A 24,350-nucleotide genomic window follows, 5' to 3' on the forward strand; every position below is an offset into this window, starting at 1 on the left:
TTGAGCTAAACATTATGGCTTACCGTGTCGTGTGAACAGATGACTTAGCGTGTCATGTGAATCATGCCTAACCATGGTGGCTACATAACCATAGTTTAAACACGCTCACTGACCACTTGCTACAAAGGGGTTAGCAGCCTAACCAGGGCTTAGCATGTTGTCTGAATAGGCCTTGTGTCTTTAAATATTGGGCCTGTTCAGACGACACTTCACGCTCTGTGGTTAGCAAAACTGTGGTTCTCTGAGGTTAGCACTAACCACAAGCCATGCTAACGCACACAACACTTTAAACCACAGTCAGAGCCGCTAACCCTAGGGTGACCATATGAAAAGGAGGACAGGGCTCCTGTATCTTTAACAGTTGCATAGAAAAGGGAATTTCAGCAGGTGTCATTTGTATATATGGAGAACCTGGTGAAATTCCTGCTTCATCACAACAGTTAAAGGTGAAGGAGCTATACTAGAGTGACCAGATTTAAAAGAGGGCAGCTTTAACTGTTGTGATGGAGAGGAAATTTCACCAGGTTCCCCATATATCCAAATGACACCTGCTGAAATTCCCTTTTCAATACAACTGTTAAAGATACAGGAGCCCTGTTCTTTTCATATGGTCACCCTAGCTAACCCTGTAGTTACTGAGTGAGCAGGGTTTAGCAAAACACATCTCACAAGACACCTTAAACCCTGCTGCTTAACCAAAAGCCTTAACCAGCAGGATTTAAGGTGTCTTCTGAACATTCCCATTGTTTCATTTTGAAACTTCTATGGACAACGTAACACTCTCACACACACCAATTTCCCAGAAGAATCTCTTGTCTGGCTTTCAATCCATGTCCTATTTTCCCTGAAGGAGGTCATGGAGCACTGTGGGGGTTTCAAACAGCTGCCTACGACTGTCAAATGATTCTAATTTCTGCCAAGACACCAGCACTGACTTGCTGAATTTCAGAGGAGTCACATGATGGTCGAAGAGGGGTCATCTAACTGGCTTTCACATTAAGGAAAAAAAAGAGACTAGAATATAAGAGATTTGGGGTGAAGAACCACCTGTATGGTTCTGTATGCACTGGCTGCCTATATGTTTCCGAGCCCAATTCAAGGTGCTGGTTTTGACCTATAAAGCCTTACACGGCTTGGGACCACAATACCTGACGGAACGCCTCTCCCGACGTGAATATACCCGGTCACTACGTTCAACATCTAAGGTCCTCCTCCGGGTGCCTACTCCGAGAGAGGCTCGGAGTGTGGCAACGAGGGACAGGGCCTTTTCGGTGGTGGCCCCCAGACTGTGGAATGATCTCCCTGACGAGGCTCGCCTGGCGCCAACGCTGCTATCTTTCCGGCGCCAGGTTAAGACTTTCCTCTTTGCCCAGGCATATGGCGGCACATCTTAATCATTATTATTATTATTTATTTATATAGCACCATCAATCACCCACATGTTTAGTTTTTTTAACGGTTTTTAATACCTTATGTGTGTATGTTCTGTGTTTTAGAATTTTAAATGTTGTATACTCGTTTTTATCTTAATTTTAGAATTTCTGTAAACCGCCCAGAGAGCGCTGGCTATGGAAGCGGTATATAAGTGCAATAAATAAAATAAATAAATAAGCGAGGAGAAAAGAGGGAACACCTCATTTCTGAAGTCAAACAGTTATTCAGGAAACAGACAAGCTCTGTCTGAGCAGGGAAAGCACGAGGGTAGTATTTTACTTTGTAGAATTCTCCACTGATATTTCCTTTGTAGGCTCTGTACTAGGTTACACAAATAAAGCCGATTTGTATATATTTCCAGAGTTTTTATCATTCATTCCCCCTCCTTTGTTCTCCCTCTTTCCTACTGTCCAAGCTTATTGCTGTAGCTTTAAAGTCTAGAAGCTTGATTATTATTTTTAAATGAAAGCAGACATACCCAGGCTACTGAATTTTATAACTAATATCAAATTCTTCATTTATGCAGGTGACTGTGGAATCATCGGATTAGGGTGACCCTATGGAAAAGATGACAGGGCTCCTGCATTTTTAACAGTTCTATAGAAAAGGGAATTTCAGCAGGTGTCCTTTATATGAACATGCAGCACCTGGTGAAATACCCTCTTCATCACAACAGCTAAAGTTGCAGGAGCTCTGCCCTCTTGACCAGTTACAAAAGACGGCAGGGCTTTAACTGTTGTGATGAAGAGGGAATTTCACCAGGTGCTGCATGCATACAAATGACACCTGCTGAAATTCCCTTTTCTATGCAACTGTTAAAGATAAAGGAGCCCTGTCCTCCTTTTCATACAGTCACCCTAGATACATACCAGCCTAAATTTGTTGGGTTTTATTAGTTTCTGTAGGCTGCATTCAAGGAGAGGGGAGTGTTCAGAGGAGGGGCAAGCATCCCTCTTTAGAGATTAATCATAACATCTTTTGATAAATGGTCCTCAACATTTTAGAATCCGGCCCTAAACACCAGCAGTATGTATGAGTCAAGAGTCAGGGACTCCCTGGCCTCAGCCCTCCCTCCAATTGTAATATAGATCAGTGGTTCCCAATTGGGGGTCTGTGGCATCATTCACCTATTAGCTCTGCAAGGTCTGTATTTTAATAAAAAATATGCTGTCTCCCGCACTCTGTTTGCTTCGACGGTGATGTCATGCGCGAAAGCACCTGCATGATTTAGCAACTAGCTTCAGAAATTACTTCCCTGCACCTAATCCTGAAAACTCATGGATAAGGAATGCTTTTGAATGTGGTGATGTACAACTAACAACTCTATCTACGGACGAGCAAGATGCACTTGTGATGGTTCAATGAAATCATTTTTCAAAGAATATAGACTGTGAAGGTTTTTCCTGATTATGAGAAGTTAGGTGAAAAAGCTTTGAAACATCTTGTTCCACATATCTTTGTGAACAAACATTTTTGACATTTTGTTATATGAAGAACAAGCATAGAAATTGGCTCGATGCTGATCCAGATTTGAGATTAAAAGTAGGAAATATTGAACCGGATGTGGAAGGGATTGTTCGGGACAAAAAGAGGCATGATTTCTCCCATCACATTTAGGTTTCGTAGCTTCTAGACATGTCAAAATTTGTTCAATTGTAAACTAGACATTAGTAAAATTAAATTCATCTTTATATTCCTAACTAAATCAATGTCATTTTTGCGTGGTAATATTGCAAATATCACAAATTTTATGGCCTACTTTTTAGTATACCTACATCCTTTGCTTATTAGGGGTTACCTCTTATTTTCTCCAAAAAATTGCTTCACACAGGTAACTACCATAGAGATAACTTTTTTTTTTCAAAAGTAGGGGGTCCATAGCTTGGCATTTGAAAAACAAGGGGTCCGCTGTACTTAGCTAATTGGGAACCACTGATATAGATACTATAGTGGCCAGCCTTAACAAGGTTGCTGTAAGCAATACAATGAAAGGATTGCTGAGATAATGCATGTGAAATGCTTTGAGCACAGAGAAAAACCACTTTAAAACACTATTATAATTTTTACCAAAGAAATTTAGGTAATCTAGCAATTTTCTTTATATCCCACTTTTTCTCCAAGGAGTTCAAGGCAGAGCACATGGCTCTGCCTCTCCCCTTTAATTCTCACAACAAACCTGGTTGAAAGATAATGGCTGCATTTGAATGTTACATTAAGCCAGGAATTCTGGCCTAATAAACCACAATGCAAACAAACAACATGCTAACATACAGAGCCTCTTTACTCCTGCTTTGCTCCTCCCTTCACGAAAGGAGACTAACTAACTAGGAAGAGATAACTTCACACTACATTCTGGGATTATGGTTAACAAGCCAGAGTAAGGAGCCATCTTTAAACTAGGGTTCAAGTTGACTTACAAATCCTGGCTTGTTTGGGAATACTGAACTATAATCCCAAGTATGGATGGAACATGAAACCTTTCTGGTTTGTTTATCCCTGTGAAGAGAGGAGCAAATGGGCTGTGTACACCAGTGTGCTGCCTATTCACACCATGATTTATTCAGCCAGTGTTCTTGGCATGTTCTAGAGCGCACATTCTCTTCCCCAACATGGCACCCTCAATATGTTGGTCTGCAACCCCCATCATCCCGAATTAGCTGTCATCCTGTGTAAACTGAGAGTGCCTTCCCCAAACTGGCACCCTCCAGAGGTGTTGGACTGCAACTTCCAGGATTCCCAGCGAATATCAGCTTGGGAAAGTCAGCCCCTCGGATGTGACCAGAAGAAAGAAAGAAAACAATCCCAAATCATATCATATTTGCCCCTAGGCTCTACCTATCTGGACTTGGAGTGAGGTTCATCTTACAAGCTGAGCTCTCTCAAATTCCCAACTTGGGTCTTTGACCTGGAGACATGATGATGGTGGAGAAGCAGGTCTGAGTCCACCAGGGAACTATTAATTCCAAAAAGGGGAGCTCAGCCCTGCCAATGGCCACCAAATACTTACATTGGGAGATGGCTCCAGCATGTTATCGCCATGCCAGCCAGAGATGGGCACAAAGGGAACAGTTGATGGATTGTACCCGATCTTCTTGATGTAGGCGCTGACTTCCTTGACAATCTCATCGTAGCGCTTCTCGCTGTAAGGCGGCTCTGTAGAGTCCATCTTGTTAATGCCCACAATGAGCTGCTTGACGCCCAGGGTGTACGCCAGGAGGGCGTGCTCACGGGTCTGCCCATTTTTGGAGATGCCAGCTTCAAATTCACCTACACCAGCAGCCACGATCAGGACGGCACAGTCGGCCTGTATGTCGGGAAAACACAAACCCCTTGAGAATCAGATTAAGAAGATCATGCTGCATCTCTCTGCACAGCTTGGATGCTACGCACATTTTTGATGCGTAGCTGTGCACAACATCTTGAAAACCGTGTAGAAAGGTAACCTCCTCAGAATATTTCCAGCTCACGAGTACTTGTGGAAAAATATTAAACAGCTTTATACCAAGTCAGGCTATTCTTCCATCTATCATTTTAAATGAATATATCAGCATTACTAAGCAATTTTTGAGAATTTACACCCGCACCCACTCCAGCTACAATTGTAAGTTTAAATATTCAGGATTCTAAGCTGAAGCTGTACTTAGCCATGTTTAGAGCAGACTTCTGAAATCAAATGGAGACATTACATTCCACTGATTTCAATGAGTCTATTCAAACCATGATTAAGTTTTCCTATGCATGTTTAGACAGAAAAAAAAGTCCTACAACTCCTAACATTCCTCAGTTGTCTTAACACGCATAGGATTGTGCCCTAAATCTGGATCTATCCCTATGTTTTCACACCCATGCTTTGAGGAACATGAACGCCATAAAAATTAACAGTGCATCTAGGGCCTTAGCTAGACCTAAGGTTTATCCCGGGGTCATCCCTGCCTGCTCTCGGGATAAACCTTAGATCTAACTAAGGCCTGAGTATAGCCAGTACACACCATTATTTCAGCATTCCCTAAACAAACAGGTTCATGTTGGGCATATTAGCCAACGTTCTCTTTATATTGTAATTCAACTAGTTCTGAGAATGTTGGCTTGATACCCGAAACCTGATGCTGCCATCTGCTCCTATAAATAGTAAATGAGCCTTTGGGGAGTTCATCCTTTTCACTCACTTGACGAGGGGTGGGGGGCGGTGGAGAGAAGCATGCATCAAATGTATTCTTAAGCATTTCTATAGCCCCTTTCAATGTGCAAAGCGTAATATAATCATCAGTTGGATAACTAGATGCAAAAGCGGGCAGGGCTTCTATGTCTTCTATTATATAAACCCAAGTTCACAAGGTTTCGTCATACTCCAGTGTGCTCAAAGAACAGGATCCAAAATAGGGCAACACACAAAGAGGAAGGCAGGATTCTTCTTGGCTGGATCACCCGGGGGGGGGAGGGGGAGGATGCTTACTTAACCCCCCCACATACGATATCCCCAAATGCACCTGCTTACTTTCTACTATATAGGTTCATGCTTGCCATGAATAACTAGAAGGAAAAGCAATAACTTGTGAGGGCCACCCAGCCTCAGGACCAGAATTCCACAAGCAAGTGCAATGCGGTTCTGCATGTAGACATTTTATTTATTTTATTTATTTATTACGTTTATATCCTGCCTTTTCCCCTCAAAGCACAAGGCAGCTTACATATTCCTCTTCTCCATTTTATCCTCACAACAACTCTGTGAGGCAGGTTAGGCTAAGAGTCAGTGACTGACCCAAAGCTACCCAGTGAGCTTCATAGCTGAGTGGGGACTAGAACCCTGGTCTCCTGAGATGCAGTCCAACACTCTAACTACTAGGCCACACTGGAGATGCATTGCACAAACATAGCTTGGGTCTTTGAAATAGACAAGCTCTTCCCTTTAGGTTATCCATGATAACCATAATGGTGGACATTTTGCGTGTGTGTGTGTGTGTGTTTGCTTAGAACTTTTCTCACACCTCTAAGGAACTGCAACGAGACAAGCAGCACCTACTGAAATTCCCTGCTTCCTACCATAATCAAACATGTAAATGCTTCAACATCATTTGCCAGGCAAGAGGGGTTTAAAAAGACTTCTGCAAATGCCTTGGCTTGCATAGAGGTGAGTCAGCAAGTGACGCCAATGTCACTGGCCCTTTAAATTCTTGTGTAGCTCAAATATGCACCAGTGAGCACACTGGCAGGGTGCTTCCAGACATACCAGTTCAGAATTGGTCTACAAAGGTGACAGGGACCCACCCAGAAAAAGGATACTGCTTACGTTCAAGCAAACGAGCAGGAAGTTGACTGAATTGCTTGTTTTTCCTCCTAAACCTTCTCCTCATCTCTCATTCTCTCTTACCGTCAATGATGTTACACTTACTCCAGTCAAGGAAGCTCGTAGTCTTGGCTTTATATTTGATTCCTCGCTCTCCTTTATTCCTCATATTGAGACAGTAGCTAAATCCTGTCATTTTTTCCTGTATAATATTGCCAGGATTCGATCATTTTTGTCTGTCTCTTCTGCCAAGACTCTTGTTCATGCATTGGTTATTTCTCGGTTGGACTACTGCAACCTTCTTCTCACTGGCCTTCCTTCTTCTCACATCAGTCCATTGGTTTCTGTTCACCACTCTGCTGCTAAGATCATCTTCTTGGCTCGCCGCTCTGACCATGTTACTCCACTGCTGAAATCTCTTCATTGGCTTCCAATTCACTTCAGAATCCAATATAAACTTCTCCTGTTGACCTACAAAGCTTTTCACTGTCTAGCTCCTTCCTATCTTTCCTCTCCATTCTCACACTATTGCCCCGCTCGTGCTCTTCGCTCCTCTGATGCCATGTTTCTCACCTGCCCAAGGGTCTCTACTTCCCTTGCTCGGCTTCGTCCATTTTCTTCTGCTGCCCCTTATGCCTGGAACGCTCTTCCAGAACATTTGAGAACTACAAGTTCAATCGCAGCTTTTAAAGCTCAGCTAAAAACTTTTCTTTTTCCTAAAGCTTTTAAAACTTGATTTTGTTCTGACTTTTATACTGTTAGTTTTACTCTACCCTGTGCCTGTTTGGTGCATTCTCTTCCCCTCCTTATTGTTTTATTATGATTTTATTAGAATGTAAGCCTATGCGGCAGGGTCTTGCTATTTTATTGTTTTACTCTGTACAGCACCATGTACATTGATGGTGCTACATAAATAAATAAATAAATAAATAAATAATAATGAACCAAATCTCCAATCTGCCCCACGTCTAAGCCCTGCATCTTCTCTTTCTCACCTGTGAAGTCCCAGTGATCATGTTCTTGATGAAATCCCTGTGGCCAGGGGCGTCAATGATGGTGATGTAGTACTTGGTGGTCTCGAATTTCCACAGGGAGATGTCGATGGTGATGCCCCGCTCTCGCTCAGCCTTCAGCTTGTCCAGCACCCAAGCGTATTTGAAGGACCCCTTCCCCATCTAGCAGGAATACAAAGAGAGAAGAGAGAAACCTAAGTCTGTAGAACATAAAGGCTACCGGAGTTCGCAACCTTTCTAGGTCAATGGACACATTTGGAATTTTGAGAGAGCGTTGTGGCATTCTCACAAAATGGCTGCCAGGGGGGATTGCCCATTCATAAAATGGCCGCCATGGTGGGCATGGCCGGTCACAAAATACTCATCTTCCAGAAGGCAAACTAGGAAGACTAAAGAAAAGTAATTGTCAAGAATAAGTAGGAGGCAAAGATGGATTCTAAGCTCCAAAACACAAAACCACTCTTTTGAACTCAAATAAAGATGTCACGGGAGGGCAGCACTTTGCTTTGCAATATGCCAACCTCCCCCTACAAAAAAAAAATAGTTTTTTTAAAATGTTAAGAATTTTTTAAAAAATCAGGAGGGTAGGGAGTTTGGTGGGTATCAAGAGAGATGTCAGTGGTACATTGGACTCTATGTGCACCATGTTGGAAACCCCAGGGCTAAGGCCTAGTTCCGGCAAACATCAGACAAGATTATATACCTGTGGTTGGACTGTACCACTTCATACTGCTGGAGAGGACTCATAAGAGTGAATGATCTTCCATAAAACAAAAATTCCCTGCCCCTAAAAACTAGATGTAGTGTTGTCCTGAACATGCTAGTTTTTTATGTGTAAGAATATTTTCTTCATGGGAAAGAATACCAACATGTAAGCTTTCCCTTGTGAATCTGAAATGTACAATCCAGACATTTCATTTCATTTATTACATATCTATACTGCCCAATAGCCAAAGCTCTATGGGCGGTTTACAAAGATTAGAAACTGGGTTGGACTTGATGGCCTTATAGGCCCCTTCCAGGTCTACTATTTTATGATTAAATATACATTATACAAAGTGTAAAACCATTTAGAGACAAACATATAAACAGACAGCACACACACGTAACTAAAGCAATTTCAAACAATCAGCAATAAGAAAAATCCTAGACCTGATTAATCTCATCATGTGCTGCCAAATGCCTGAGAGAAGAGAAAGGCTTTAACCTTGCACTGAAAGATAACAGTGTTGACACCAGGTGAGCCTCATTGGGGAGTTCATTCCACAATTGGGGGGCCACCACTGAGAAGGTCCTCTCCCTTGCTGCCGTCCTTTGAGTGTTCTTTGGAGGAGGCACCCATGGGAGGGCCTTAGATGCTGAACACGATGTACAGGTAGGTTCACGTTGGGAGAGGCACTCAATCAGGTATTGCAGCCCCAAGCTGAATAAGGCTTTATAGGTGAAAACCAGCACCTTTTATCAGGCTCAAAACATACAGGCAGCCAATGCATGTGGGCTGGAATCAGTCTTATATGCTCAGACCTTCTTGTCCCCGTTATCAATGTGGCCACAGCATTCTGAACAAACTGCAGCTTCTGAACCATCTTCAAAGGCAGCCCCACTTAGAGTGCATTCCAGCAATCTAACTTTGAGGTTTTTAGAGCCTAGACAACTGAAGCCAGGTTATCACTGTATAGATAGAGGCATAGCTGGGCCACCAACTGAAGTTGCTAGAAGGCACTCTGTGCCACTGAGGCCACCTGATCCTCAAGTGACAAAGATGGCTCTAGGAGAACCCCCAAGCTACAAACCTGCCCCTTCATGGGGAGTGCAACCTCATCCAGAACAGGTTGAGCACCCTCCATCCCGTCAGAAGAACCATCCACTAACAGCATCTTGGTCTTGTCTGGATTGAGTTTCAGTTTATTAGCCTTCATCCAGTCCATTGTTGCAGCCAGACACCAATCCAGCACATCTACAGCCTCACCTGATGAAGATGGAGAGGAAGTAGAGCTGTGTGTCATGCTAGCGACAACACACTCCAAAATTCTGGATGACCACACTCAACAATTTAATGAAGATGTTGAATGGCATGGGCAACAACCGACACCTGTGGAATCCCATGCTGGAGGATCCATGGGGCTGAGCAATGTTCCCATGCACCACCTTCTGGATCTAACCCTCCATAGAATCATAGAATCGCAGAGTTGGAAGGGGCCTACAAGGCCATCGAGTCCAACCCCTGCTCAATGCAGGAATCCACCCTAAAGCATCCCTGACAGATGGTTGTCCAGCTGCCTCTTGAAGGCCTCTAGTGTGGGAGAGCCCACAACCTCCCTAGGTCACTGATTCCATTGTCGTACTGCTCTAACAGTCAGGAAGAGAAACCACTGCAGTGCCGTGCCTCCCACTCCCAACTCAGACATTTGTCCCAGAAAGATAGCATGGTCGGTGGCATCGAAAGCTGTCAAGAGATCCACAAGAATCAACAAAATCACATCTCCCTGTATCTCTCCCAACGTAAGTGATTATACAGGGCCAAAACCTGGCTTGATCCCCAAAATGAAACAGATCCAGATTATCAGTCTTATCCAAGAATGACTGAAACTGGTTTGCAACCACCCATTCAAAGACCTCGCCCAAGAATGGAACATTTGCCACCATCCTAAAATTATTAAGATTTTCCAGGTCTAGGGAGGATTTCTTGAGGAGTGGTCTCACCAGTGCCTCATTCAGGTGGCCCGGGACCACTTCCTCTTGCAAGGAGCTGTTAATCTCCTCCCTGGCTAAGCTGGCAATTCCTTCCCTTATCTTTTTTTTTTTAAGCCAAGGGAGACAAGGATCCAATATGGAAGCGATTGCACAAAGCTGTCCAGCACCTTGCCAATGTCCTCCAGTTTTACCAACTGAAACTCATTCAAGAAAACTGGACAAGGCTGTGCTCTAGATACCTCACCTGATTCACCTGCACTGTTATTGAAGTCTAAGTCCTCGCGGTTGCAAGAAATCATATCCTGAAAGTACCTAGCGAATGTATTACAGTGGGCCTCAGACGGATCTACAATGTCTTTAGGGCCAGCATTTATTATTATTATTATTATTAAATCATAATAAAACAATAAGAAAGGGAAGAGAATGCACCAAATAGGCAAAGGGGACAATAAAACTAACAGTGTGAAAGTAAGAACAAAGTCAAGTTCTAAAAGCTGTAGAAAAAAGAAAAGTTTTCAACTGAGCTTTAAAAACAGTAATTGAACTCGTGATCTAAATAAGAATTCCAGGCATAAGGGGCAGCGAGAGAAAATGGACAAAGCCGAGCAAGAGAAGTAGAGAACATGGCATTCAATGAGCGAAGAGCATGAACAAGGCAATAGTGTGAGATGTGAGAAGAAAGATAGGAAGGAGCTAGACTGTGACAAGTAGGATTGCCATATTCTGAATCCACAAAACCGGAACAATTTTTTGGGGTGGGGTGGGGTGGGGTGGGGCTAGGATTTTTTTAAAAAAACTGAGCAATATGTAAAGGTCTAGGGAAAGAAAGAAAGCTATTATTATTATTATTATTATTATTATTATTATTATTATTATTTATCTATATAGCACCATCAGTGTACATGGTGCTGTACAGAGTAAAACAGTAAATAGCAAGATCCTGCCGCATAGGCTTACAATCTAATAAAATCATAGTAAAACAATAAGGAGGGGAAGAGAATGCAAACAGGTACAGGGTAGGGTAAGCAGGCACAGGGTAGGGTAAAACTAACAGTAGAAAGTAACAGTAGAAGTCTGCACAACATCAAGTTTTAAAAGCTATCTAAGCTTTAGTTATCTAAGGCCTTAGCTAGACCTAAGGATTATCCCAGGCAAATGGAGTAGTCGTCCCTGTCTGCTCCCAGTATCCCCTGTGTGTCATTTGGACATTCAGGGATGATCCCGGGATAGAGGCCTGATCTAGCCATGGCCTAACACTGCAATCCTATGTGTGTCTACTCAGAAACAAATCCTATTAAGTTAAATAGGACTTATTCCCAGTATGCACAGGATTGCAGCCTAAAGTACTTAAGCACCTGCAAATAACTAATAGGCAAAGAACAGTTTAAGCAAACAAACAGAAAAAAATGACACTAAATTACATTTCTCCACTAGTTCTCAAAAGCTAGAGGAGACTTCAATATGGAGACCTACACTCCACCGAGCAGGCTCAAAGCACCATTTCGGAGGTTGGAATTTCTCCCGCCAGCTGGAACAGGAATTGGGGATTCTTGACTGACTGGCTGGGACATTTTGGAAATGCTTGGAAACCGTGACATTCCCGGTTTTCCGGGACGTATGGCAACCCTAGTGACAAGCTTTGAAAGTCAACAGGAGAAGCTTATATGAGTGGCAGACCCCTTGGCCCAAACTAGAAGCAATCGTTGGGACACACCGTCAGCTCTGAGAGAGTTTTTATGTCTGCCTGCATCCTCTCCCTGTCAGGGCCGGTGCCAGACTATTTTGCGCCCTAGGCAGGTGATCTGCTTTCACCCACCCACCCCCACCCCAGTGTACCTGGGCGCGGGGCGCCATCTCGCCCGCCCAGCCGAAGCGAAGCCAGGACACAGGGAGAGCAACTTCTGGGCGTGTCGTTCCGAAGCTGCCCGCCCGTCCCCCTACCCCAGCATTCTGGCTTCGCTTCGGCACCCACCCAGCCAAAGTGAAGCCAGAACGCTGGAGTGGGGAGGCAGGCGTGGCTTCGCTTTGGCTGGATGAGCGCCCAGCCGAAGCGAAGCCAGGACGCTGGGGCGGGCAGGCGGCTTCGGAACGGCATGCCCGGAAGCCGCCTTCTCAGAGCTGCTGTGGGAGAGCGGCTTCCAGGTGCGGCATTCGGCGCCCCCCTTACCTTGGCACTCTAGGCGGCCGCCTGAGTGGCCTCTATGGTAGCACCAGCCCTGGGGAAGCAGAACCATGTAATTTACTTTAAGGCTCCAATCCTAAGCACAAAGTATCACTGAAATCAGCACGTCTTACTTCCAAGTAAACATGGATATGATTGTGTAGTAACAGCCTAGTAGAGCAAGGGGGGAAGGTCAGCAAAGTTTCCAACCCAGTCTATCTCTGCTATAGCACTCAGCCCGCCTCTCAAGGTGTTAAGCTGTTGAAACCCCAGCCTTTGACGGAAAGGCAATACGAACATTTTTTAAATTAAAAAGTACAGTCTAGGTTTGTGGAGGGTTATTAGGCCTGCAAGGTCCCAGGCAAAACAAGGAAGAGCACCCTCCCAGCGCCTCCCATGGTTTGAAGTTAGGTCGCTCCAAGGAACTTAAGGCCAAATTAGATGTGATGCTAAACATGTAGCTTAATGTAGCACAAATCTTTTCCACTGTAAATAGCAGCTGCAGGGGGGTAACCCTTTCTTCCAGCACCAAACAACTACAGGGTTTTTTAATCTCGACCTTGTTATGGGAAGAAAATGTTAACCTGTCCCCCTCCCTACCATCCCAATCAGTGCCCTACATATACCCTGTGGCTGCTACCGTATTTCTTTGATTGTAAGACACCATCGATTGTAAGACGCACACTAATTTCAGTACCACCAACAGAAAAAAAAAACCTAAGACACACCTGTGATTCTAAGACGCACCCCATTTTTAGAGATGTTTATATGGGGGGAAAAGTGCGTCTTAGAATCGAAGAAATAGGGTAGTTACAGGTTGTTGTTGTTTTAAAAAAAGCACAAGACATTAAACTATAGAGGTCCCCAGAGAGGTCCGCCTGGCGCCTACACTGTACTGCTTTCGTCGCCAGCTGAAGACCTTTTTATTCACTCAGTATTTTAACACTTAATTTTAACTTAAATTTAAATTTTACTGTTTTAACTCTGTATTTTAATCTTATATCAACTTTGCTGTGTGGTTTTATCCTGGTTGTGCTTTTTATACTGTATTTCGTAATTGTGTTTTAACCTGTTGGGTGTTTTATTGTGGTTTTAATTTTTGTGAACCGCCCAGAGAGCTTCGGCTATTGGGCGGTATAAAAATGTAATTAATAAATAAATAAATAAATAAATAAATACAAGTTTATTGTCACATGCAGTTTGGCCCTTAGAGAGAGGGAAGCTGAAAGCATGAGGGAAGAGTTGGTACTGGATAAATGAGCAGATATATTTAATTTATTCTCATCATAATAAATAAATAAATAAATATGCTTTAAATAAATATTTAAATAAATAAATAAATATGCTTAATGTGTGTATGTTCTGTGTTTTAGAGTTTTAAATTTGGTATACTTGTTTTTACCTCAATTTTAGAATTTCTGTAAACCGCCCAGAGAGCCCTGGCTATGGGAGTGGTATATAAGTTTAATAAATAAATAAATAAATAAATAAATAAATAAATAAATAAAATAATGCACCTGTGGCGATACCCACCTTTCTGTCCTTAGGTATGTCTGTGGGGTTTGTATGTCTAGTGAGACGAGTGCGGAATGTTTGACTGAGTGGGTGTGGCTAGTGATGCGGTGAGAGAGGGGGAGGGAGGAGTATAAATAGGTTGGCTGAGGGGATTGTGAGTTTAGTTTGAGGTTTAGTTTTAGTCTGGGAGTTTTAGTCTGGCTTGTGCTTCGTGAGAGTGTTTGGTGTGAGAAGAGACAGAATTTTAAGGGACTTGGGATTATTGTTTTAAATATAAAAATAAGCAGGTTTGATCTAAATTGAAATACCAAAGTTGTTAAATTTCAATAAACTTCACTTTGTGTTGTGTTCCCACAAACCACGTGTCAGCTCAGATTTATTACCTTCTATATTACACAGTGTAAAAACATCTAACATACACCTGCAGTTCAGTACCTCAGCAATAGAACCTATTTTCCAAAACCTTGTTCCCTCACATACAGGGGAAAGGTGTTGCTGTTTTTACCCTTTCCTCAAGCTTTTCAAGAGGTGGTACTTGGCTTGAGAAGGGTGTTCTAGGCAAGGCCTTCTGTGTGAGGTCGGTGCCGTCACAGCACCCTTCAAAAGGCAAGCATTAAATTCCAAATCAATATTTTGCAAAAGAAGATTGGACTGGGTGGCTTATGGGTCTCTAGAGGCAGTCCCTCAGGACCACAGGATGTTTGTGAAGAAGCGATCCCTGAGGCCAGAGAACATTCTGGAATTGTGTGTTGGGGGCGGGATATTCTTCTGACAAAGCCTGTGATAAAAGTCACAGAGACGGTGCCCTGGTATCCTTGGTCAATAAATAAAACTTCTTCTCTCATAAACTGAATCACTGTAATCTCTGAGGAATAATATAACTGGCTTTGCTGCTAGAGCAGTGGTTCTCAACCTGGGGCACTCCAGATGTGTTGGACTGCATCTCCCAGAATGCCCCAGCCAGCCTGGCTGGGGCATTCTGGGAGTTGTAGTCCAACACATCTGGAGCGCCCCAGGTTGAGAAAGGCTGTGCTAGAGGAAGCCACAAGGCTACAGAACAATTTCATCCCCTCCCCGTCTCCCTTCCACAACCCTACTTTATTTCTAATTCCCACATAGATTTGTCTGTTTAGCATGTCTATTACGTATTCCACACTGAAAGAATATTCTGTGCCCACGCAATCCAGATTCTGGGGTGAGAAAAGCAGGATCCTGTGGCATGTACGAATTATCCATATTTAATGGATTTTCACACTTTTGCTCATTTGCCATATTTTTTTCTGCATTTTTACTATTTTACATAATTTATTCTATTTTCCCAATAAGGAATAAGGCCCCTGAGCACAAAAGCAGAACCTTGGTGCATTGTTTTTAACAAAACTGAATCGTTGTTTTTTCTGGAAGGTGACTTCCAGGCCCACTGCAGCATATAAACAGCCCTGAGTTTGTCTAACCATCTAGTTTTTAATCTAGAATATAATATCACGGTGTTATTAATCAACAATGGAAAATTTGCAAAAGAGACCTGCTGAAACCAAACAAACCGATATGCTAAATCAGTTAGAGGGAAGACTGTTACTAGAACAAACCTAAAACCAACAGGCTATATTAGAATGGACTGAGGCCTTAATTTTGAACATGTATCCATAAGAATATTATTTAGGCTCAGGAAGGCTGACTTAAGCAGGCCCGGGAGAGGGGGCGATCAATTCGTGATCTGTATGTGTCAGTACAATTTTCCTGTGAAGTGGGCACACAACCCAAAATACTGATGATAAAAAAGTCACCACTCCTGCCCCAATGAATTGCCCATCAGCCAAAACTGGTCTCTTCTGGCTGAAAATGGAACGCACTGAATTTTTGCTGCATCACACATCACTTTGAGACAATGACAAACCTCTATTTAGTACAGTTCCCCCCCCTTACCCCCCCCCCCTTTTCATTTGGCTATATTCAATTTCCCGGAGAGATTGTAGGCCAAAAAATAAAAGCCTTTATTTTCTAGCTTAGCACAGTAACAGCTCTGTTACACGGCCTGATATGTCTTGATTTGGCTGGACAGAAGGAGCACTCACATTGTTAAGACTACAAAGGGGTTTTTTTAAAGGAAGGAAAGAAAAAGCCCTCCAAACTGTTGCTATCTCTGTTCTCTAAGCCAAGAGTCCTCTTCCATTATATTATTGTTTTAAAAAAAAACAAAAAAAACCCTAGTTAAGCAGCACCTTTGAAAATCTTATTAGAGCCAGCCTCCATTTCCTATAAATGCAAGAGAGTGAAAAGGAATATCCCATCCACAACCCTGCATCAGAAAATGGAGTCTGAAAGCACAGTCAGTTGGCTATTAATAGCGGGTTCACCTCCTTCTGCATTTTCTGCTGTGCCAGTGAAAGTGGCACAAGGCTTGTCTGATTGATTTAAAGAAATAGCAGGTCATTTTAGAAGAAACCAGATATTTCTGCATCTCTTCCGCTGATATAAATCTATCGTAGCTAGATACGACACACATAAATATTAGACTATCTTCAGCACTGTTAACCATTTCTAACATTTTCAAAATCCCAGTTTTATTTTTAAGTATCTAGTCCTTGTGATGGCAGAGATGAGATATCTATTTTATTAATTCAAATGTGTAGCAAACATAATTCTGAAAAACAGGGAAGGGAACTAACAGCACATGTAAAAAAATAAGCATATATAAAATATTCCATTACAAATCTAATTGTTAACAGCTAAAAAAGCTAAAATTCACATCTTCAGCCCTCAACTACCTTAATCTGGACACCCTAAAGCCAGCCAGCCAAAATGGAAGTCTTTAAAAATGTTTCCAAAGGATGTTTGGAAGCATCACCAAAGAGATGCATCACCCATCACCATCCCATATATAGAAAAGCCTTAAGAGACAGTATAGGATTCATTAAGAAGATGTCCAGGCCTTTATTAGATTGTTAGCTATATTTGATAGACAGATCAGAATGATAGATATATGAAAAATATATTATATTTATTTATTAATTTATTTATTTCATATTTATACTGCCCAACAGCCTAAGCTCTCAGGGCAGTTTACAACTAAAACCATAAAATCCAGATTAAAATTTTAAAATCACATAAAACCAGAATAAATTACAGTCCAGGGAAGGCTTGTTTAACTGGATCAAAAAACATGAAAGTGCTATATCAAAATGATGTCATTTTTAAACAGTCTGGGGGTTTAGTTACTAGGCATGTATCTAGGCAAGCAAGTTAGAATACACTGAAGAAGAAAACATTGTCAGAAAAGAAAACACACACAAATGGAATAATAGGATGTTATTCCCAATGCTCAGAAAGGCAAGAGAATCACCAAAGCTAGCCTGCATTTTGACACTTTTTGCATTTTTTTTCCAAGGCTAAGGCACAAATCCAACATCTTGAAGGTTGAAGGAAATTTGCAATTTATATGTGGCTGATCAGACATTAAAAATCTGTCCTTGGAAATAATAGCCCAATTGTATTTTGAGAATGGTAGAGATGGTAGCATAAAGAAGAATTTACTGAGATTTCTCTCTCGGTTCTAACATAAGGCAGGCTATGTGGCTGTTTTAACAGATGTCATTATGAAATGGCGTCTCTCTTCTCCCTGCCACAGAGGGATTTCTTGGCCTCCGTGATGCCTAACACGCAATCATGAGGCAAAGTTTTTAAAAAAACTACGTCTGTAGTTGTTACACATTTCGGTACTATGCATCATCGTCATGTTCTGCATTAAAAATAAATAAATAAACAAACAATGGGCACCAAGAAAGGACAAATTCTGTGACCCTTTCAAAATATGCAAAATGCATGACTTTCCATGCACTGTCCAATTTTGCATAATTTATTCTGTTCCTGGGGAAGAGCAAGTACTTCTGCAAAGGTACTGGAATCCTCCCTCTGGCCCCTGAGATATCATGACACATTGCTGCTTACATATTTCTAAGGCTGTCTTTTCAACTGTAAGAGCTAGAAGCTCGCTAAGTTCTGAAAAGCAGGTTGCTGAATTCTGGACCTACCGTCAACTTCCATGCTTGCACAGGATGGTCACGGAATTCCAACATTCACATATAGCTTTGCTTATCATCTATTTGTGACCTCAATGGTTAGGGAAAACTGGTCCCATCTCCTGGCCAGATAAGGAGCAAGGAAACTTTGCTTCCCTCCTACCAGCCAGAAAGAATACTGGGCTTCAAGTGCTAGATGCCAGGGGCTGCAGAACTGAAGAAAGCTCCATCCATCAGCGACAGGATGAACATAAGAACATAACAAGTGCCCTGATGCTGGATCAGACCAAGGGTCCATCTAGTCCAGCACTCTGTTCACACAGTGGCCAACCAGCCATTGGCCAGGGATGAACAAGCAGGACATGGTGCAACAGCACCCTCACACCCATGTTCCCCAGCAACTGGTATATACAGGCTTACTTCCTCAGATACAGTATTGGGCTAGATGGACCAATGGTCTGACTCAGTATAAAGCAGCTTCCTATGTTCCTAGTCCATCACTTCTTTTAAGGATCTCAGCAACCAGCAGACACTAAGTGCTCCAAGTGAAATTGGCCAGTGATCCTCTGGCGCACTGTGGTCCGCCTCCAGCCCAACCCTGAGCTATATTTGATTATTTTTTTTATTATTTATACAGTAAGTATGGACCTCCACAAAGTGCAAGAGGATGGGTCCCTGCCCTGAGGGGCTTCCAGTTTAAAACTGACACTGGGCAGACAACAGAGAAGGGAGGGAATCGAAGCAGAGGTAAAACCACAGGAAGAATATGCATTTATTTCAGTTACATGAGCTGCCAGATAGTGGAGTCATGGGAAGACTGCAGTTTTTCATGACTAATCCTAGCAGTGAGTGTAAGACAAATTAAATGAGTATGCTCAACCAGTAATCATAGAATCATAGAATACTAGAGTTGGAAGGAGCCTACAAGGCCATTGAGTCCAACCCCCTGCTCAATGCAGGAATCCACCTTAATGCATACCTGAAAGATGGCTCTTCAGCTGCCTCTTGAAGGCTTCCAGTGTGGAAGAGCCCACCACCTCCCTAGGTCATTGGTTCCATTGCTGTACTGCTTTAACAGTCAGGAAGTTTTTCCTGGTGTCCAGCTTCCTATCAAACCCCTGGCAGGACTTCCTTTTTGTAACACCTTTCCACCAACATTTCACCAATGGGCATAATAGAGGGAAAGAAGGAGGGTCTTTTTCCCTTGGAATATACTGGAAGGAGGAGAAGTGAAGCAGAAGAGACTAGGGCCCTTTCTACACCTAAGGATTATCCCAGGAAAATGGAGGGATCGTCCCTTCCTGCTCCCAGGATCCCGTGTGTCATTTGGATGCACAGGGATGACCCCAGGATGATCCCGGGATAAATGGCTGTGTAGACATGCCCTAGATTTCTTCACATTGCCCCACTCCTCCAGGTAAGGGACGTTTGCAGTGATGGGATCATTTAAGGCGGTTTCCTCCTATCCCCACTACAATTCCTTGCAAATTCCTCCTTGTTGTCCTATTTTAAAAGCAGCAAGATTAAAATGGCATGACTTGCCCATGGCCACACAACTAGTCCATGCCCTTGAATCAAATGCCAACTCCTTTCCCACTACAGAACAATGTCAATGGCAAACTGATAAGGCTGTTACTTATTTCTTCAACCTGTTCTGCTGGACAAAATGAGTGTGCAGCCATAGGCCCGACGTCAAAGGAGCTATTTAAGAATGGGATCAATGAAACTAAGAACCCAATAAATCAAGAATTATAAATGTTGGTCCATTAGAAAACAAAACAAAACACAAAAGTCACAATAGAGTAAATTCGTTATATCTTTATTAGGACCAACTATGACATCACAAAACTGTGAGCAAACTTTTGAGTTCTCCAGAACTCTTCTTCAGGCTTTTTTTAAAAAACAAACAAACAGGGGAGTAACTGCTGAGATCTTCCACATGCACTTTCTTCTGATATTACACAGCTCACCTAAGTAGACTGCTTGAGCAACTGGTTATTTACAGAAGTTATCCAGATGTGATAACATCTGCACCAGCTTTTAAGCATCTCTCATGCAGAATGTTCAGCAGCCTCATGAAACTCCCATTCCTTGGGTTCTTCCGGAGAATTGAACCAGTCTGACACTGGTTTAAATCTGAAGTATAAATAAGCTCTAATTCAGATTAAAAGACCCAAATAGATAGTATTTGGTTTGGCTAACACAGACTACAGAGGTTAGATGTTAAGCCACCTGCTCTCAAAGGACAGTTCCGCCTAAGGCTGATAGATCAGAAGCTGTAATACACACACAAAATGGATATATTAACCATAATACTGAAAATGTCCCATTATCCTCATTCAAATGACCTCGTTTCACTGCACCTCCAGCTCATCCACCAGCCATTCCTTTACTACTGTAGCTTGACCTCACTTTTTCATCTTACTTCTCATTCTTTTCTTGTCTGTGAAATATATACTGCGACCTCTCTAGGCAGGGACAGTGTTTTCTCAGCATCTGAATGGTGCAAAAAATCCCACCAAAAAGGTCATCTAATTGTTTGCCAGCTGTAAGCATCTGGTCATTTATTTTTTGATGAACAAACTCTACAGGCCGAAAGCAAACTGAGTCCATCAACTCAGTAAGGCTTCACGGTAATTCCCGTGACAATTCTCATCACATCACTACTACATTTTGCCAGCCATAATAAAGGGTGTTTTTGGTGATGGGCTTTGGGCCAGTTTGGAAAGGAAGGCGCAACAGTCATGTATGGCACCTGTTGTGAAGGGCAGAATGTACAAAGTGAGGTTTGGGCATTCAGCGGGTTTTATTTTGAGTTTACTGGGCCGAAGCCTCTGGAACCTGCTTTCAGTCCCAGAAATCTGCAAAACAGTGATTCTGAGCGTGTGCAGAGAGCATCCCCCTCACTGCTGAGTAACTTCAAGCCACTTGCCAATGTATTGGGAATTGGAGCTTGGCTTCCAGATCAGGGAGTGTGACAGCAGACAGGCAGGCCGCTGCCTCAAACATTAACCACTGAGTGGACAGTGAAGCAACGGAAGGCAGCACCCTCTTGTGTCTGATTGTAGGACTCAGCTCTCACACTTATGAACTTCGGTTGTCTTTCTTATATGGATGACTACGAGGACTACAGTGAACCTAACAAGATGTCCTTTCAGCAGATGCTGTGGATAGGTTTTTTGTTCATGTTTAGGGCTTGGGAGAGGCGAATTCCCCCTAGGTAACACTGGCCAGTAATCCTGCAAGGCTTTTCCTTTCATTTGTTCATAGTCTCTGATCCTGGAACATTGGATATAGAAAGCAGCTCAGAGCAGACCACTGCTTTATCTAGCTCAGTGCTGTCTACACTGACTGGCAGAAACTGTCCAGAGGCTCAAGTAGAAGGTGGTCTTTTCCAACACCTGCTACCGGATCCTTTTAAGTGGAAATGCAGAGAGTTGAACCGGGGGGGTTTCTGCAAGCAAAGCACACCGAGGTCTGTTATTGTGTGGGTTATCAGGAAAGGGATAGTGTTTGAAAGATTTAGTATTAGGGGAGAGAGCCCTTCTGGTCTCTTCCAACAGGGGATCGGGGGGGGGGGGGGGTGCCGGGTGCAGAATTCAGCTTCTTGAGCTTCTCAGCTTTCGTTTTCACAAAAACAAAAGAGAAAGCCTCTAGTGCTTTGGTGGGCGGCTGAGAGAGGTTCCCAGTTTCAGGGAATGGAACTTTGATGGCCTGCACAGGTGCTTGCCCTCCGCTCCCCTGCCATGACTAACAAAAGCAGAATGAATGATACCAAAAAATAATAATAAAGAAAGAAATGTAAAGTAAGCTATGCAAAGAGATATTTTGCAGATTTGTATAATTCACAATTCTCCTTTTGTTGGTGCAAAAGTAGGGTCCTTTGGACTTGGCAAAGAAATGCATTGTTAGATGGTATCCAATGCTGGCCATCTACCAGCAGAACAGAAACCAGAGGAGGAATTTCCCCTCTCCCTTGCAGCTCCTTCATGCCCCCCCCCCACATCTGCTCCAGACAGTTGGGGGCTGCATGGTACAGGGGGAGCAAAGGGAAAATCCTATTTGGAAAGCAGACATTCACTGGCATGAGTTTGGATGTCGCTTTTAATTTGTTGTTATTTTTATTAGGTTGAGCTTTATATAACTATGCCCCAAGAAGTCCAGAAAAGATAAACAGCTACAGATAACTGAACAGAAAACAGTTACGGACCATTTTCATTGTCTGAAATCTGTGTTTCAGCCAGGGGAGCTAGGAGGGCACTGATAAAAGCGTTAGCTGCAGAAGAATGTAGGTTTCCAAGTCCTAGTGCCAGAGGGTAAGTGCATGGAAACTCACCCTTAGTAGCTGTTCTTATAACAGGAGGATCCCGTTCTTATAGTCCCCTCTAACTCACAGAGCTAAAATATCCTTGCACAAACAAAAGATCTGGAACCATGAGCACAAATATTATCAACACAAATACACTGCGACACATTCAGGTGTGGCTAATTAACAACTCCAGAGAAAGACGGGGTGGAAAGTTATTGCAGGGCATCCATCCTGATCTACACACACACACACACACACACACTTCACCCTACCCTCTTCAGAGACTGAATCAGAAAGAAAGAAGGAAGGAAGGAAGGAAAGAAAGAAAGAAAGAAAGAAAGAACGAACGAACAGGGGAAAGGAACAGGAGAACAAAGACAGGCATAGAAAAACAAGGGAGAAAAACAGAGAATATTCTAAACATGGGAAGATGCTTACAAGATTGATACTTTTTTATCGCTCATTTTCTGTGCCAAAAAGAAAAGGGCAGACCTGAAGGTGAAGTGTGTGTGTGTGTGTGTGTGTGTACGCACACACAAACAAGCCTTACCTCGGCAGCTTCTTTCTCAAATTTCTCAATGGTCCTTTTGTCGATGCCGCCACATTTGTAGATGAGGTGGCCAGTGGTGGTGGATTTGCCAGAGTCCACATGTCCAATGACAACGATGTTGATATGGGTCTTCTCTTTCCCCATGCTTCCACTCGGTTTCGGTTTGTGCTTAACAGCCGATGCTAGCTAAGGGATGGAAAACTGAGCAGCGGCTGCGGACCGGAGGCTGCTGCAAAGAAGAGAGCAGAAGAGGAGGCGGTCAGAAGTGTCACCAGGAGCAACAGGAGCACAACACAGCGCCAGCCACACAACGCTGAGCCTTTCCAGTCCCGCGTCTCCAATAGACAACATGCCCGGAGGTTCCAGTAATATAGTTAAGCCTGTACTTTAGGTATTAGAGATCTTTTGCTGGATAACAGCAGCTCGAATGTAGGCCAGACAGAAGGATTTTCTGTCTGCGATTTATTTTATTTTATTATTTATTTAAGAAATTTATAGGAAAGGGATTTCAGGGCACAATACGCATAAATTAAATACTGAGAGTAATAATAAAAAAATACAATTTTAAAAAACCCTATAACAATGAAGTCATAAAACAATTTCAACTGGTTAAAAATATTGTTTTTGAAAATGCCTGGGCAAAACTCAGCATCTCAAAGAATACAAACGTGGCACTAGACATATCTCCTGCTTGAGAGCATTCCATAGTCGGGGTGCCACCACAGAGAAGACCCTCTTATCTGTAAATGTTAAATGTGTTTCACTTATAGACGGAATACACAAAAGGCCCTCCTGATTCAAACCATGATGCACCAGCAGGCTGATATGGGAGAAGGTGCTCCTTAAGATATTAGAGCCCCATGATGTTTAGACTTTTAAAGGTAAGCCCAAGCACCTTGAATTGGGCTCCGTAGCAAATGGCCAGCCAACGTAGCTCCTTCAGAACTGATGTAATATGCTTCCACCTAGGCAAACCCATCCAAACTTCCTAACCATTTTCAAGGACAGCCCCACATGTAATTCATTACAATAATCCAACCTGGAGGTGATGGGAAAAACCTTCCCTCTACTTCAGCCAAGAAAGCAATCCGTTTCTCTTCTGTTTCTACATCACACCTCAACACCTACGACCGCATTAACCCTCACTCTGCCAGCCAAAAGATAGCTGCGTCACCCCCTTCCTAACCAAACATGGCTTTCGTAGCACTAGTAACCTTATATGACTCAGGCATCTCAGTTTGCCCGGTTGCTCAGCTTCTCGATCAGGTAAATCACTCATAAATAGGAGGGCGAGTTTTATTACATCATGGTTTTATTGACATAGTATGTGCTTTCTTCCCCTCCACAACCTCGCCAAAAAAAATCCAGGTT

At 42.9% G+C, this 24,350-nt stretch overlaps 1 protein-coding gene across 1 annotated transcript in view; it reads right to left on the minus strand.

The window, feature by feature from the left end:
* Positions 1-23,233, minus strand: part of EEF1A2 (eukaryotic translation elongation factor 1 alpha 2) — a 37,665-nt gene extending 14,432 nt beyond the window's left edge. The window contains exons 1-3 of the mRNA XM_063147070.1: positions 22,980-23,233; positions 7,714-7,893; positions 4,442-4,738 (exon numbers count right to left, since the gene is read on the minus strand). Of these exons, the coding sequence (XP_063003140.1) occupies positions 4,442-4,738; positions 7,714-7,893; positions 22,980-23,123 (621 nt within the window). The 5' untranslated portion in view covers positions 23,124-23,233. The remainder of the gene's footprint in view (positions 1-4,441; positions 4,739-7,713; positions 7,894-22,979) is intronic.
* Between the last annotated feature and the right edge of the window lie 1,117 nt (positions 23,234-24,350).

The sequence above is a fragment of the Elgaria multicarinata genome, chromosome 1 (assembly GCF_023053635.1).
Source record: "Elgaria multicarinata webbii isolate HBS135686 ecotype San Diego chromosome 1, rElgMul1.1.pri, whole genome shotgun sequence".
In the NCBI taxonomy this organism is placed as follows: domain Eukaryota; kingdom Metazoa; phylum Chordata; class Lepidosauria; order Squamata; family Anguidae; genus Elgaria; species Elgaria multicarinata.